The 16,763-nt window shown below is 43.5% G+C and overlaps 1 protein-coding gene and 1 long non-coding RNA gene across 2 annotated transcripts in view; one reads left to right on the forward strand and one right to left on the reverse strand.

The window, feature by feature from the left end:
* The window catches only part of SPRED3 (sprouty related EVH1 domain containing 3), a 99,155-nt gene extending 93,347 nt beyond the window's left edge, over positions 1–5,808 (forward strand). Inside the window, exons 5-6 of the mRNA XM_063937885.1 lie at positions 118–279; positions 4,729–5,808. Of these exons, the coding sequence (XP_063793955.1) occupies positions 118–279; positions 4,729–5,400 (834 nt within the window). The 3' untranslated portion in view covers positions 5,401–5,808. The remainder of the gene's footprint in view (positions 1–117; positions 280–4,728) is intronic.
* Positions 5,809–6,991: 1,183 nt separating this feature from the next.
* LOC134949366 (uncharacterized) overlaps positions 6,992–16,763 on the reverse strand; it is a 38,836-nt gene continuing 29,064 nt past the window's right edge. The window contains exons 2-5 of the long non-coding RNA XR_010183150.1: positions 13,441–13,566; positions 13,202–13,251; positions 12,945–13,110; positions 6,992–7,071 (exon numbers count right to left, since the gene is read on the reverse strand). This is a non-coding gene — a long non-coding RNA (uncharacterized LOC134949366). The remainder of the gene's footprint in view (positions 7,072–12,944; positions 13,111–13,201; positions 13,252–13,440; positions 13,567–16,763) is intronic.

The following is a 16,763-nucleotide window of genomic DNA, read 5'->3' on the forward strand; positions in this document are numbered from 1 at the left end:
CTAGCGAGCGATCAACTCGGAATGAGGGCCTATATTCCTTTCTCTCTCTGTATATGTATATGTGTGTGTATACATATATATATATATATATAGTGTATTGATCCTTTTCTCTTTCAGCTTCCTACAGATAGCGAATCATCTTCTAACAGCCAGAAGGAAATGTTACCAAAACACATCACCATCGTCACCAGCGAGTCATCCTCCAGCTGCTACGTTCGCTCTCCTGTTTCCGAAGAGTTTGGGTTCAGCACTGGTCCATCAGTCAGTCCATCTGCACAGGTACCCATTTCTGGAGACTTACTACACCACCAGTCCATGATCAATCTGTATTCATACATGCAGATATGCCCTCATAGACTGTGGCTCTAATCGTGGCAAAAAGCCCATTTCCATTCGTCCAGCCTCGGTTGACTTGGTGGCACCGACACCCATGTTTTGGTTTTGGTTTAGGATCTGGATTCATCTTCGTGTTTTGGTTTTCCACTCTCAGATGTTTTGGGTTTGGATATGTATGTTTAAGGAAAAAAAATTGCTAAAAACAGTTAAAATCATGGGCCTAATTCAGACCTGAACACAGCAGCAAATTTGTTAGCAGTTGGGCAAAACCATGTGCACTGCAGGGGGGTAGATATAACATGTGCAGAGAGAGTTAAATTTGTGTGTTGTGTGTTTAAACTGAAATCTAAATTGCATTGTAAAAATAAAGCAGCCAGTATTTACCCTGCACAGAAACAAAATAACCCACCCAAACCTAACTCTCCCTGCACATGTTATATCTGCCCCTCCTGCAGTGCACATGGTTTAATAGGCAAACGCAGGGGGTGTTTCCGGTTGCACTGAAACCCCCATCCTCTTTGCAAGTGGCTAAAATTATGACAACAATAGCAATGGTACATAATACGATTTCTAGAACTGCTGCCACATCATCATGCAGTTTAAGGGACAGAGCGGAGCTGCTGCACATGTCCAGTGTGGCAGCGTCTTCTACCAAATTTTCTGTGTGTGTGTATCTGAGAGTCAGTGTACTGGACCAGATAGTAGCTACCAGGAAGAAGAGACAGGAGGCTTACCATGAGGTGGGAGAATGTGTGCTTAGAAAGTGCAGTACTGGTTTTATTATGTTTGTGTATTTATTTCTTATGGTATGCTTAACCTGACCACTTATCTTATGTATATGATTTAAATATGTTTGATACAGCCTATACTATAGACAATCTATAGTTTTAAATATTAATGTTGTATTCAACACAGAATCCAGTATATAAAAAGGCAATTTTTTCCATTAATGTCCAGGGTCGTTACTGGGTTCTTCTACCACTTCCCCAGACTCCCGCTCTTGGGAGATTGTGGATTGCATTCGGAAACCCCCCCTCTAGAAATCCTGCGTTTGCCACTGGGTTTTGCCCATTAGCTAACAAATTTGCTGCTGTGATCAGATCTGAATTAGGCCCCATGTTATTTGGAACGGTTTTATTAATCTCAATAATTTCCAATCATTTCCAGTCAATTTTGACCACCTCACAGCTCACAATATTGTTCACCAGTATTGGCCAAAGTACATCTGGTTAAACTAAGCAACAGAGCAGCAGCACAAACACACAGCAGTTACTTTAATAATATAGTACATCTATGAAGCATTGCAGCACAGCAGTGGCAGAAATGATGGCAGTTTAACTGGGTGGTCTTCTGTATGCCGACTGATGGGATCCCGGCGCACAGTATACCGGCGCCGGGATCCCGACAGCCGGCATACCGACACTTATTCTCCTTCGTGGGGGTCCACGACCCCCCTGGAGGGAGAATAAAATAGTAGCGCCACCGTGCCCATAGCGTAGCCAGCGCAGCGAGCCCGCAAGGGGCTCATTTGCGCTCGCCACACTGTCGGTAAGCCGGCGGTCGGGCTCCCGGCGCCGGTATGCTGGTCGCCGGGAGCCCGACCGCCGGCATATCGTAGTGAACCCGTTTAACTATACAACCCCTTGAAGGACTTATAGCAGTACCTAGAATCTTCCAGAATTCATCTGGGGGTCAAACCTTTAGCCATTTGGCTCTGACTTGGTGGAACTTGCTTCTCCACACAGTTCGATAGGCCCCCACTCTAGAATCCTTCAAAAACAGACTCAAGAATTTCCTTAATGTCCTTTTAGTAACTTCATGCTCTCCGTATTTTATGAAAAGCTTTTCTACAGATCTTTGTTTATGTAAAGTATTTTGTTCATTCTGATAAGTGTCTTGAGTCCTATTGAGAAAGAGTGCTATATAAATAAAATTATTATTATTATTATTATTATTATTATTATAAAATCACAAATCTGCTTTGCAGCCACTAAGAGAAAAGGCCATAAGAATACATTGTTAATAGCAAAGGATTCCTGACAAGGATTGAAAGAACTGATTAATATATGGATTCATTTAATTGGATTATTTTAGAATAAAATAAAATAAAAACAATCGGTTTTGCTAGCAGTCACTGAAAGTCCGCAAATTAGTTCTCTGTTAATAGCAAAGGATTTTTCAGGGTTGAAAGAAATTAATAATTTATTGATTGATTTAATTGATTATAATAAAATGAAATTACAACAATATGTTTTGAAGCCACTGAAAGGCTTTTTTTTCTTCACTTTTATTTTTATTTTGTTATTTTATTTTAGATAAAACAAAGGTTTTTGCAAAAATCAGGATTCTAGCACTTTTCATTTGACAACTATCCTGCTAAGTATTGTTATTGTTTTTGGATGCTATACACAAGTGCTGAAATATTAATTTTAGCGCACATCTTTGACAAAACCTTTATTTATCTATATAGAGTTGCGCAACTCTTTTTCCGACATTGTTGCTGCTCTAATATGTTATTGTACCCAAAGGTTTGGTCACTACCTTTATTTTTGTTTTAGTTTTTTTTTTTTAACAGTGCAGTATGTAACCGTGGCACCTGTACTGCCATTGCACCTGTACTGAAAATTAATTTTATGTCCTGAACACATAAAAATTTTTTTCTTGAATTATGATTTTCCTAACACTGACACAGTCACAGTGCTGCAGTCCACAGCCCTTCACTGAGGACACTGACAGAGTAGCCCACAGCCTTTACACTGCACCCTACAGCCCTTCATGATGATGATGACACTGACACAGTAGCTCACAGGCAGTGCTGCAGTCCACAGCCCTAGTTCACTGATGATGATGATGATGACGATAAATGACAATGAAACCGTAGCCCACAGCCTTTACACTGCAGCCCACAGCTCTTTAATGATGATGATGCCACTCACACAGTAGCTCAGACAGTGCTGCAGTCCACAGCCCTAGTTCACTGATGATGGTGACACTGACACAGTAGCCAACGGCCTTTACATTGCAGCCCACATCCCTTCACTAATGATGAGGACACTGACACAGTAGCTCACAGACAGTGCTGCAATACACAGCCCTAGTTCACTGATGATGATGATGATGACACTGACACAGTAGCCCACGGCCTTTACATTGCAGCACACAGTCCTTCACTGTTGATGATGATGACGACACTGACACAGTAGCTCACAGACAGTGCTGCAGTCCACAGCCCTAGTTCACTAATGATGACACTGACACGGTAGCCCACGGCCTTTACATTGCAGCACACATCCCTTCACTGATGATGATGACACTGACACAGTAGCTTGAAGACAGTGCTGCAGTCCATAGCCCTAGTTCACTGATGATGATGATGATGACACCTACACAGTAGCCCACGGCCTTTACGTTGCAACCCACATCCCTTCACTGATGATGACACTGACACAGTAGCTCACAGACAGTGCTGCAGTCCACAGCCCTAGTTCACTGATGATGATTATGATACTGACACAGTAGCCCAGTCTTTACACTGCAGCCCACATCCATTCACTGATGATGACACTGACACAGTAGCTCACACACAGTGCTGCAGTCCACAGCCCTAGTTCACTGATGATGATGATGATGACATTGACACAGTAGCCCACGGCCTTTACATTGCAGCACACATCCCTTCACTGATGATGATGATGATGACGACGACACTGACACAGTAGCTCACAGACAGTGCTGCAGTCCACAGCCCTAGTTCACTAATGATGACACTGACACAGTAGCCCACGGCCTTTACATTGCAGCACACATCCCTTCACTGATGATGATGATAACACTGACACAGTAGCTCACAGACAGTGCTGCAGTCCACAGCCCTAGTTCACTGATGATGATGATGATGACACTGACACAGTAGCCCACGGCCTTTACATTGCAGCCCACATCCCTTCACTGATGATGACACTGACACAGTAGCTCACAGACAGTGCTGAACTCCACAGCCCTAGTTCACTGATGATGATGATGACATTGACACAGTAGCCCATGTCCTTTACATTGCAGCACACATCACTGATGATGATGATGATGATGACAATGACACAGTAGCTCACAGACAGTGCTGCAGTCCACAGCCCTAGTTCACTAATGATGACACTGACACAGTAGCCCACAGCCTTTACATTGCAGCCCACATCCCTTCACTGATGATGCCACTGACACAGTAGCTCACAGACAGTGCTGCAGTCCACGGCCCTAGTTTTACTTGCTGTTTACATCTATTACGTTTTAGTCTGAATACGAATAAGACATGTCTAAAGAAGATGTATGCCTAGATAAGTCTTTACAGAGAAGTCTTGTTGGCTAATGTGAGTTTCAATATTCTCCCATTCACAGCCTTTGCAGCGTCTGTCTTTCCATGATGAGGAAGAACTTGAGAGCATTAATCCTTGCAAAGATCTGTGGGTGTCGAAGGGATATGAAGACTACCGCCGTGCAGCTCTACAGCGGCCAGAGCAGCCCAAGTCGGACCTGCGAGTCCACTTCCAAAAAGCCACCGGGAGCAAAGCCAAGGACAGGCACTTTCCAGGAGCTGTGAGCACAACGACTACAGAAAGTGAGGGGCCGTTAAAGGACCCCAGTTCCTCCCCTTCTTGCAGGATTCATGGTACCCCTTCTCCTAAGTCTAAGGAACACTCTCATATGGCGGGGGACGAAGACACCGCCACTGCCCGTTGTGTGTATTGCAGGGACGTTTTTACCAGTGAAGAGAATGGCAGAGGGCAATGCCAGGACGCTCCAGACCCTATAGGGCGTTGTGTCTACCAGCTTTCCTGCATGTGGTGTGCTGAGAGCTTACTATACCACTGCATGTCAGACTCAGAGGGCGAGTACTCGGACCCCTGCTCCTGTGACCCAGGGCACCCCCACTTCTGCATACGCTGGGCTGCCCTAGTGGCATTGTCTCTTGTGGTTCCCTGCATGTGCTGCTACCTCCCACTACGGGCGTGCCACTGGTGCGGGGAACACTGTGGCTGCTGCGGGGGCAAGCATAAAGCTGTGCGGTGAGAGGAGGAGAAAAGGGTGGAAGGAGGAAAAAGGTTTAATGTTCCGTTTCCTGAAAGCCAGAAAATATTTATATGGCAGGAATTGCACCATTGTTTGCGAGTGTGCAGGTCATATGAGTGACCCGGCGATATGTGTATTTCAGGCAGATAGAGTTGCAAGTCAGTGACCTACCAAAAAACAAGGCAGGAGGGAACGCTAACAGTAACAGTTGCTTCTGACAAGAATGTATTACAGGGTGGGGGTTAAAGTCCACAGAAGACCAAACTAAGCTAAGGCCAGTCTGGATCCAGTGTAATCTAGAAGCCAAGTACTGAACATTTTATAGGGTTTACATCACATTTGTATAAATCAGCTACAAATCTGAACAAACTATGAATACAGCTCATATATCAACTGTTGGCGGCTACTATTATCCCTAGAATTAATACTTTATTACTTCCATATCGAACATTCCATATCGAACACGTAATAATCAGGACTACACAATATATTTTAAGATTTTACAAGTACAAATGATGTAAGCAGTGCCGTGTAATTGGTGTGACACATAATACAATGTCAGGTTAATAATGGGGGGGGAAACCTGTCTTTGTGCAGACACCACTGTGGCTCTACAAGAGTCATGCACAGCAGTCAGTCTCACCTGGGGAAGTCTCTTGCTTCATTCATTGAGTGAGTCTGCCCAGAGACTAGAGAACTATAGATAACATTATCAGCTAATCAGTGATAATACAAATAGCTTTTAATTTCCAGAACAGTGGAAAATAAAAAGCTATTTTGGAAGAGGCATACAAGTTAAAATGATACAGCTACCACAAGTAAGAACAGTTATCACAGCATGAACATGATAAAAAAAAAGCAGACATGTTCAGTAAAAAACTGAGGTTAAAATAAGACGCATTGGTCAAATCGATAACAACTGGACCATTCTTATAGCTGTTATTAAATATAAATTGTACATTGATTCGTGATATGTAATATTATAGAGAATGCTGTCTATTCCGAGCTTGGTCTTTTGTGGAATTTGACGTCCATACTGTAAACATGGGTGGCTGGTGGCCCAAAGCTTGGTACTACAGACATGAGGAATAAAGGGTGACACAGGTATATGATATGGGAGAATATCACATCCTATGTAATTAGGACATCTGTGTCTAAACAGTAATACTGTGCTCCAGTCCTTAAAACTTAACCCAAGGAAATCACTGCTTGAGGGGGGGTTAGCCCGTGGTGGCTGGTTTATAGCCGAGGCTGACCCAAGGATGAATTTCCCATGCTCTTTCAGTGGTGTCCGTACACCTGAACCTCTTCTTGCCGTATTTCCCATTTAAATCCACATTTGTGATAATGACTAATGAGAACAGCTGCACTGGTTTAAATATTCAAATGAAACAGCTATACAAATGGCACACTTAAGCATAATCAAAAGAATGCAATCCAAAAGTGGTAATTTTGCATAGCAGTTTGCCTCAAAGTGGAAATCAGGGGAAGACAGGGGTGTCCTGTGCCAAGTTTTATGCCAGTCATTATGGTAATAAATGGCAAAGGTGCCAAGAATTGCAAAATGGTCAAGTCATGCTAGTATTACATTGAGGCTAGACCGAAGCGATAAATAACTTCTTACATTGGAGGTATACCTTCAATGGCTTTATGTACAGTAGGTCTCATTCCCTGGAAAAAAAACAAAGGTTTTTATTTTACATATTTGTCCTCCTAAACCATTGTTTTGATATGTTAAAGTTAACAGTCTGCATTGTTTGTTATTGATGCCTATAGAGACCTGAACACTCATAGTTGATGTTGCCTAACCATGATACTGTTGGGTACTAGAAATTGCCAGCATAACTCATTATATGTGAAACCCGACTAATACTAGACTTACCTGATTAAATCTTAGAAACACACTACTGCTGACATTTGACAGGTTGGAAATAACTGTCCTTCTTCAGCAACCTATGTAAGCATGTGATCAAGTTGTTTCCATGGTTTCAGATGTTATTAAGGAAGGTCGGTTATCTGTGCCTTAAATGTCAGCATTAAAGTGTGTGTTTTCAACAGGCGATTTCAGGCAGAAATTCCATTTCACATATCAGGGGTGAGATGTAATGTAGTCCGACTGTGGCGACCGTGTGGCATGACTGCCGAACTCTGCATTTATTTTTAAAAGGGCAATCATTTAAAAGGCTAAACCATGCCTTGTTGACGACCGCCGGACCCGGAGTTCATTACATACCGCCCCAGGAGTTTTTCAGTAATTTTTAGTAGAATAATGTTGCTAAGTAAGCTACATTAGAGTTGATGGAGTTACTCGTTAAGGATGTGTAACTCGTTAGGAAGGCAACACACATTGCATTTTTATTTATCAGAAAAAAAGACCCACAAACTATTTATTTCTTCTTTTAATGATATTTCACTTTTGGGGGGGAAAAAAAGACAATCATTGTGAGTGAGACGGGTTTGTCATGAGTGGGACCATGTTCTATTGAGCAATGATGAATGAAGTGCGGAACAAACCAATATTTTATAGTCACAAAGTCACAGAGATAATGTACCTGCAAACAGTATCGGCCTGGAACCTAGTTGTGCTTTCCAGACATTATTGGGCACCTATGTGTTTAGATGGGTACATTCTTGAGGACACATCTTCCATTTAGTCTTCTAATTGACCAAGCAACCTCTTAGAAAGTATATGTAAAGATAACTTTATATGATACCTGTCAGTGCACGTGCGGAAGAGGCGGTTACAGTTTGGATAAAGTCTCCCATTTAAGGTGGAAAGATTCCATAGAGAATAAGCGGGACATGTACTAAGCAGTGATAAAAGTGGAGAAGTGAGGCAGTGGAGAAGTTGTCCATGGCAACCAACCAGCTGCTCTGTATACTTTTATAGTATGCAAATTTTAAATGGCAATGCTGATTGGTTGCCATGGGCAACCTGTCCACTGGCTCACTTCTCCACTTTTATCACTGCTTAGTACATGTCCCCCTAAAAGTCTCTGAGTGATTCGTGTAAAGTTCTATTCAGCCATCCAGCTGGTGTGATGGTCCCATCACCTGTTATACTGTCATGCATTGCAGACCTTCTACTTCCACCAACGGCAGAGAACACTTAGTGCATCCAATGAGTGAAACCACCTTTTTCTTTGACCTTAATTGAGATCAAAAAGTGCAGCTGAGATGTCCATTATACAGAGCAGACATTCCTATCTGTGTGCTGGGGGTTTATTTACTAAAGTGCGGGTTTTCAGAAGTGGAGCTGTTACCCATGGAAATTGGAAACCAATCAGATTCTAGCTACTATCTTCTAGCAGGTGCTAGATGCATCTTAAGTGGAATCTGATTGGTTGCTATGGGCAAAATCTCCACTTCTGAAAACCTGCACTTTGGTAAATATACCCCTAGGTGACCAATATCTTCACTCATTTTATGGCCCATAGAATAAAGAGATGACCTTTTAGTGCATCAACATTTAATAGGGTAGATGGCTATTGCCGCTTTTAGGGTTGATCATGGTTTCGGTGGTACTGTGTCCATAGTGTCTGTGGCACCATTTCTGCAGTAAGAGTAGGATTACCCTTCCATTTGTAATGTCCCACAATAAGTTTAGTTGTGTGCAAACATGCTACTATACTACTGGGTGGTAGATGCGGCCTTCCGTATAATGGTGCTAATTCCTAATAGGTGAATGATCTCCCATTCAGTGGAAATGCCACCTACTAGGGACACGATCTTCCATTTATTGTAGTATTGTTCTACTTGGGCTGGAAGAAAATCACCTTCCATGTATAGGGGTGAGCTGCACCTTTCCTAATCAGGGCGCCACAGTAGCCAAAATTACTCTGGGCACAGTTACTGATCCATGGGTATTATCTGGGTGGGCTGAGGTTGTATAAATGATAGAAGACAATATACAGTTTGTGGTGGTAGCTCGGGGCAGAAGATAATATTGAGAACCAATATATTGCGCCATAACACAGTTTAAGTAAAAGAATCACAGGTGCGGCTGGAGTTGCTGTCACTTCCTTGGAAGCAGCAGTGACAGCGCTGTATGGTGATGCAGCAGGAGGCGTCTATTACAAGCAGACACCTCCTGCTGCAGAAGTGATCCAAGCTGCATCCTAGGATGCAGCATCGAATCTCTCACTCACCATCGGGTGGCTTACGTCACCATTGCAGAGGCCAGGAAATCTCCATCCTACGTCAGAGATCCATGGTCGCTTCCCTCCCCCTAAACGGTGGCGACACACCTCCATTTTCACAAAGAGAGGCCGTCGCCCCCCCAGACGGCAGCAGACTGTCAATCACTGACACAGGACACATTCGCTCACGCAAAGAACGGGTCCAGTGCATGCGCAAGGTACCCCTATGTGTAGTTTGTCTTCTGAGAAGATGGTCTCACTCATTAGGAACTCATTGGAAACCAGCCTTACACAGTCATAAAAACCTGATTATATTTGTGAAGGTTTGCACTAAACACCTTTGTTTTTATTTAGTACATGAGGAGTGCAGAAACCCATAGTAACCAATCAGATAATAGCTTTCATATATCTGACTACAATAGTCTGTTAAAAGCCATTATCTGATCAGTTACTCTGGCTTGCAGCATATACACTATACTGATTATTTCTTGTGTAGGGTTTTACCTTTAAAAAGCACTTAAAAACACATAGCTTAGTTGGCAGTGTGACTTTTGTGCACTCAAACACCACATGCATAATGACTAAACAAGCCACGGAGCTACCGGATCACACAGGCGGATCTGGCAGTGCTGCAGAAGTAGCTCACCTAGGTCCAACTGTGTAGCTCCCAACATCAGCTGCTGGAAATCAGGGCTTGGAACGCAACCCCGTCATAGTTAGTGTGTCCACACTCCCAGTAGGCGTCTTTCACATAAGATCCCTATTTTTCTGGTGTTTTGGTATTTTTCTGGAATTACCTCCCTCCAGAGACAGTCCCCTGAAATCGGAACTGTGCCACCGTAATTATGACAATACAAAGACCCGCACTCAGGTCACACAGCTGGATTGTGAGTGGTCCATGCAGAGAGATTGCCCTGTGAATGTACAGAGTTACTGACAGTCATTGACCAGCCATATATATTAGTTCTGATCGGTCAGATAGTTGTTTGAATCTGACTGCATCTTGGTTAGACGGAACAATCCCTTTCGGCCTAGGAGTGAAGCACTGTTAGCCCAAGCTAGTAAAACAAATAGATCTGCTTTTGTGTTTCTGACCGTTTTTCTTACAGACTGTCTCACTTAAAGGAATATGATATATCCCCTTATAAGACACCCCTGATCACTGGAAGCAGGGCTGGGCTGGCCATCTGGCAAATCCAGTAGGTCCAATGGTCTGATGGGCCGGTACAGCCATGCAGTAACACCGGGGCTGGCTGAGCAGCTCAGCCTCCTGGCGCTCTGCTTGGCTGTCTGGCTCACAGAGACAACGGCTGGCCAAGCTCCTCTGCCTCTCGGCAACCTGGCCGGCCACCCAGCTTACAGAAAGACTGAGGTGTGCCGCAAATCCAGGCCCCCATCACTGTTGGCACGCACCTGTGAGCTGTGACCACGCCCTTTGTTGTGGGCGCCAGTGCCTACAGCACGAGCACACAGTAACATGCCAGGGCTGTTTGACAGCCCCAGTCTGCCCCTGAATGAAGGCCAGTGTCAATCATTATCATCCCACTGCAAGGCTGGTTGCCAAAACATACTAAGACATGTTCTCATCCATGGTAGAACAGTCTGGCTATTGTGGTAAGTGGTCTTGCTCTAAGGTGGTCAAAATTGCTAGAAGACAGTCTCACTTACTGTAACTTACAATCACAAAGGATGGCACGTACCTTTGAGAATGTAAAAGTTTGGGTGTAGTCTCACAAACTATGTTCTCTCCTTAACTCTATGAGTTAAATTTACCTAGTAGACACCTACGTAAAGCTGAGTGGCCTAGCTAGTTTCTGTGAATTTACCCGGCCACTTTAAGTACAGGGTGGCTGATACTTATCCTACATGGTACCTATGCCCAGGCACATGTTCTGACATTTTCCCATCACCCGGAACCACATCCTATATGGTGCGGTCTATCCCCATGTAAGAGGAACATCAGTGCCATTTAATGGACCATATGAATGGGAGAAAATTCAGACTTTTCTTTCTTTCTACAGCCCCAAATGTTTGATGAGGCTTGAGGCACCTCTAAAACCTAACATACAGTAGAACTTCATATCTACTGTAGTCTAAAAAACTTTCATTTGGACTTATAGGGCTCAAACACACAGTTATTGTAGAACCCCGCCATATAAAGCATAGACAGAATTTATCAAAGCATTAGGGGCATATAGCAAGTCTTCTCGCAGCATTAATGACTATTTATGTAATAAGCATCATTATACAGTACTGTACGGAGTGATAGCACCTGGAAACGCTGTGCTGAGCAATTGCTTGTCCAAATGGGTCTTATTCAGACCTGTTTGCATACATGTTTTTTAGACTATCACTGTTAAAGCGCACTTAGTAGGCTTTAAGGACGCAGGCTAAATGCTTACAATTGCTACCTGTGTGTATGAGCCCTTAATGTGTCTTTGTTGGAAGCCATTTGGACCTATTACAAAGTTATTCTGTAGCCAACAGCCAAAAAGTAGACTTCAGCATTGCCTAAAACTGATATTCAACATATGGCCCTACAGCTGCTGTGGAACCACAAATCCCAGCCTGCCCTGCGACAGGTATGCTATTAGGGCATGCTAAAACTGTTATGCTATGCCGGCATGCTGGGATGTGTAGTTCAGCAGCAGCTGCAAGGCCACATGTTGGAAACCACTGATTTAAAAGGATGAAGTTTTCCCCATTTGTTGGAAACTGTTCCCCACCTAGGCCACACTGGCGCTATCAGAGGCATATTACAAAGACAATCTGTTTTCTTTTATATTCCTGGTAACCTCACAGATAGCAGGAGACCTTTAGATCATTTAATCTGTTGTTTGTACACAAGTTTTACAATACAGATTGTTTTGTCTCCCTTCTGTATCAATGGCGAATACATGCATACAAGGAAGATTATAGAGATAAAGCAATGTATGTAGTAAAAGTTGTGAGATCAGACCAACTTGACCTTAACATGGGACAACCATTCTCACCAGAGTCACAGATGGAGCAGGGAAATAGTGAATCACTGATAGTTTGTGGCTTCTCGAAATAAACGTGAAGGTCATCAGAAGTCAGAGGTCAGTCACTGTCACGTCCAGACACTGCTGCACAGTGCAGATAGGTGCAAATGAGCGTCGCACACCACTTACACCCACACAAGCCTGTAAAGTTTGCACTAGCTGTGCAGTGTTCTGTATCTTGCTGGAATGTTTTATTGCTATTTTGTATCAAACTATAAAAAAAAAAGGTTGCTATTAAATAATTTTTTTTGTGGTTGGAGGTAATATCTTTTTTTTTTTCTTATGAGAAATTATTGTTTTTCTACGGTTATTTTGTACAGAAAGATGGAAGATAAATAGTTAGCTCTTCTCGTTACTTTGTCTTTGTTTGCTAGAGGCATACCTGTAGCTTATCCACAGTGAAGGCAGCATGTTGTGGGTTGAACTAGTGGCATCCCTCTGGCATCAGGAACTCTGTACCTCGTGCCTCACTGCTGTTTCTAGTTCCGACTGAATAATGGTTTAGCCCACACGTTGGCTTATTTCGCTGTGTGCCGACTACAGGTGACCTTTACAGAAAAAAATACAATATTTTAAAATGTTGAGTATATTTAAATTTTTATTAAACATTGCAATTTATCTCAGTATAAAAGAACTTACCTAATTTTAAAAATGTGTTTGATATTTTGCCCTGATGCTCTTCCTTCTTACTGGAATAAATTGCAAGGTTGACATATATTTAATTTTACATATTAAAAATGGTATCTTGATTATAGTCCTCCTCTAAGTTTACTTACTGTAATAAATCCCTTCATTCCTTCTTCTAGTTAAGTGTTTGAAAATATGATTTAATCATTAAATATGTTTATTTTTTAATGAATGACGACAATTCATCTTACCTTGTTACAGTTGCTAGTGTTGTGTTCCGTATGTGCTGGGATTCGTGTGCGGAAGTTGTGAATGGGCAAGGGTGTCATCTCATGAGCATGGTGTGAACGAGTGATTGGGTCGGATTGTGTCAGCCGCTGTGGCAATATATGAAAGATAAAGGTGCTTATTTAATAAAAAGGTGTAATATTCACAAACGTGTATTTCCTTGTTGCAACCAATCACATTAAAGCTGGCATTTTTTAGAGCTTTTAGAGCATAAAAGCAAATATGATTGGTTGTTGTGAGTTACATAAGCTTAAATTAATATAGAAATGAAGTGAATACATTAACTTGCCTCTATATTTATTATTTATTTATTTATTTATTAACAGTTTCTTATATAGCGCAGCAAATTTCGTTGCGCTTTACAATTTGAAATAACAATAACAAACTGGGTGATAACAGTCATAGAGGTAGGAAGGCCCTGCTCGCAAGCTTACAATCTATAGTATGATTCGTACTGACTTTTTGTTGCTGCCTATCCCCCCCCCCCTCCCCCCTTCCCACGGGAGACACCAGAGGTGGTTGCCCGGTGGGGAACGGCACCCCTGCTGTATAATGTTGCAATTGTGCAGAGTAAGGAAAGGCCACGATGGGGAAATTGATGAGATCTGGACGGATAGTTTACTCTCCTTGGAGAACTCTGTGTAATTCAGGGATATAGGTAAGTATGCTCTGTATATGTTTTAAGCCAGTTACATATGAGAGCTTCCCTTGGGCCTGCGCTTTGTTTAAACCTTTTATTTTCTTTCAGATTAACTTTTCAGACCGCAATTGAATAAGACACAACACACCATGACCGGCGGAAGAAGGTCCAAATTTTATTGATCACTTCCACAAAGTTGGTGGCCCAGGAAAAGCCATTGCAAACATACTATTCAAATTTGGTAAATGGGGTGGGTACTACCGGGGCCGGTTCTAGCCCTTGTGGCGCCCCGGGCAAAATAGGGGCATGGCTTAATACAGGGGCGTGGTCAGTTACGCCCCCTGTAGAGTTGTGCCCCCATTTGTGCCCCCTGTAGATTTGTGCCCCCATTTGTGCCCCCTGTAGAGTAGTGCCGCTTAAAAAAAACACAAAAAATAACAATTAATACTTACTATCCCCGCTCCTGATTCCCGACCGCTGCTGACCTCCGCCGCGCCGCTCCTCGGATCTATGGGAGAGACGTCATGACGTCTCTCCCATAGCACAGCATAGACAGTAGAGGTCAATTTTGACCCCTAGTGTCTATGTGCCAGTCCCACAATGCTGTGCGGTGCACGATGACGTCATTGCACACCGCACAGCAAAGCTCCTCTACACGAAGGGAAACTAGACGGGTAGCGTCTACCTGTCTAGTTTCCTTCACAGCACCGCACAGCATCGGGGGGCACTGACAAACAGTAGCGGATCTTGCCCTGACGCCGGCGCCCTCGGGAAGGCGGCGCCCTGGGCAAAAATCCTGTGTGCCCGTAGCAAGATCCGCTACTGGGTACTACAACCCACCTCCTCCACAGGTGAGCACCGAAGTGCCCACCCACTTTGCAGACTGGGTCCTCCAATCCTACTGACCGTGAAATGAGATCTCATTCACTTCCTTGCTAGTAGGTGATAGTCCGAGTTTGGTACCGATGCCCCCGCGATGGTCAGCTTGGGAGGATCAGCCTTCATGGTCTAACATCGGTCAATGAGGCTGTGATTTTACTAGCAGCACTGCTGCCCACACCTGGCACAGGTGTCATACACCAACATAGGTGTCTTCTACCCGGCATGAGGCAGGCCATTCTGTGAGGTGTGCCAAATCCCTACACGTCCTCCGAGGACGTATCATCCTCCATACCCTTGTTAACAATGTTTAGTTTGCAATTGCATTTCTCGGGTTTACAACTGCCAAAAGAAAATAAATAATTTAGAAACGGGAATTCTTTTGTGTTAGTGGGAAGGAATTCTTTATATCACGTGCGAAGCTTTGCTGCTTGAATTGATGTGAGGTGGCTGATGGCGGAAGCAGCGCCTGCAATCTAGGCGTGATGAAGTTAAGCAATCTAGTATTGGGGCTATAAACTGAAGGTTAGCCTGATGGGTACATTTTGCCTAATGAAGGATGTGAGATCTGGAGAAGCAGGGGGTCGTAGCCCAGACAAGGATGGTATAAAAGTTGGTGAAGAAATGAAGACACCCGTGAGGCCATGCCCCCTTTGGTTGAGTCATGCCCCCTTTCCGAACGGCGCATCTCCGGTGCACCTATACAGTCTATCAATAATTGCTCAGTTGCATGAACATCTGCTTTGGGTGCAAATCTGAATCAGGCCCTAGGTCTTTTGGAAGTAGATTTGAAACCTGTGTCACATTTAAAGTAAATTAGGGATGGCCATCGGTGTGGTTGCCATTGATGGTTACCATCGATGGCTGCCAAATATGCAGTGGATAACCATCGATTGTTTCCTACTATCGATGGTTATCCCTGTTTTTGCACTGATTGGCCCATGGGCCAATCAGGATACAGGGGCGGGGCGTAGCATGTGTCAGGGGCGGAGCTATGCTCCGTGTCCCGACACCACATTAAAAAAAAATATATATATATTTGGTTATACTTTTCCACTGATGGAGGGAAACCATCTGGTTCTCCCCCATCGATGGCAAAAGTATTCTACATCGGCCATAAACCATCGATGAGTTTAAATCATCGATGGTCGATGGCCATCCCTAAATTAAATGAACTGCCCACATACAGTGGATGAAATGATTTTGTGTCTCCAAACATTGCAGGTTTTATCAAAGAACATCAGTTAACTTTGTCACTAGTCATTATAGGTCACTAGGCGGCATTCTCAGGATTATTGATTCAGGACCTTGTATTTCTTGGACTGGTCAGGATCTGCTGTAGGTGTATAGTATTCATGAGTGTGTAAAGGAGACCGCAATTCCACCTTCCACAGATGTTGAAAACTGTATACTCTGGGCCTAGGCCTGAATCTACACAAAGATATTTAGATCTGTAAATTCAGAACGCATATCATCCCTACCCTATTCCTGATCCTAACCCCAAACGCAATCTGCTAAATCCTACACAACCCTAATACTCTATCCCTAATCCAGACCTCTAAACGAACCCTAATATCCTAACCCAAACCGCTACACCAACCCTACTACCCTATCCCTAATACCCGAACCTCTAAATTAACCTTAATAGTGCTGGGGATCAGAAGGTCATTGCGAGGTGCCATCTGCAGTGGGGGTTGTGGTGTGGACACAATGAGCTGGTGGTGCGGTGGGTTAGGGTACATGCACATTTATGTGTGTGTCTGTGGC

The sequence above is a fragment of the Pseudophryne corroboree genome, chromosome 8 (assembly GCF_028390025.1).
Source record: "Pseudophryne corroboree isolate aPseCor3 chromosome 8, aPseCor3.hap2, whole genome shotgun sequence".
NCBI classification, from domain to species: Eukaryota; Metazoa; Chordata; class Amphibia; order Anura; family Myobatrachidae; genus Pseudophryne; species Pseudophryne corroboree.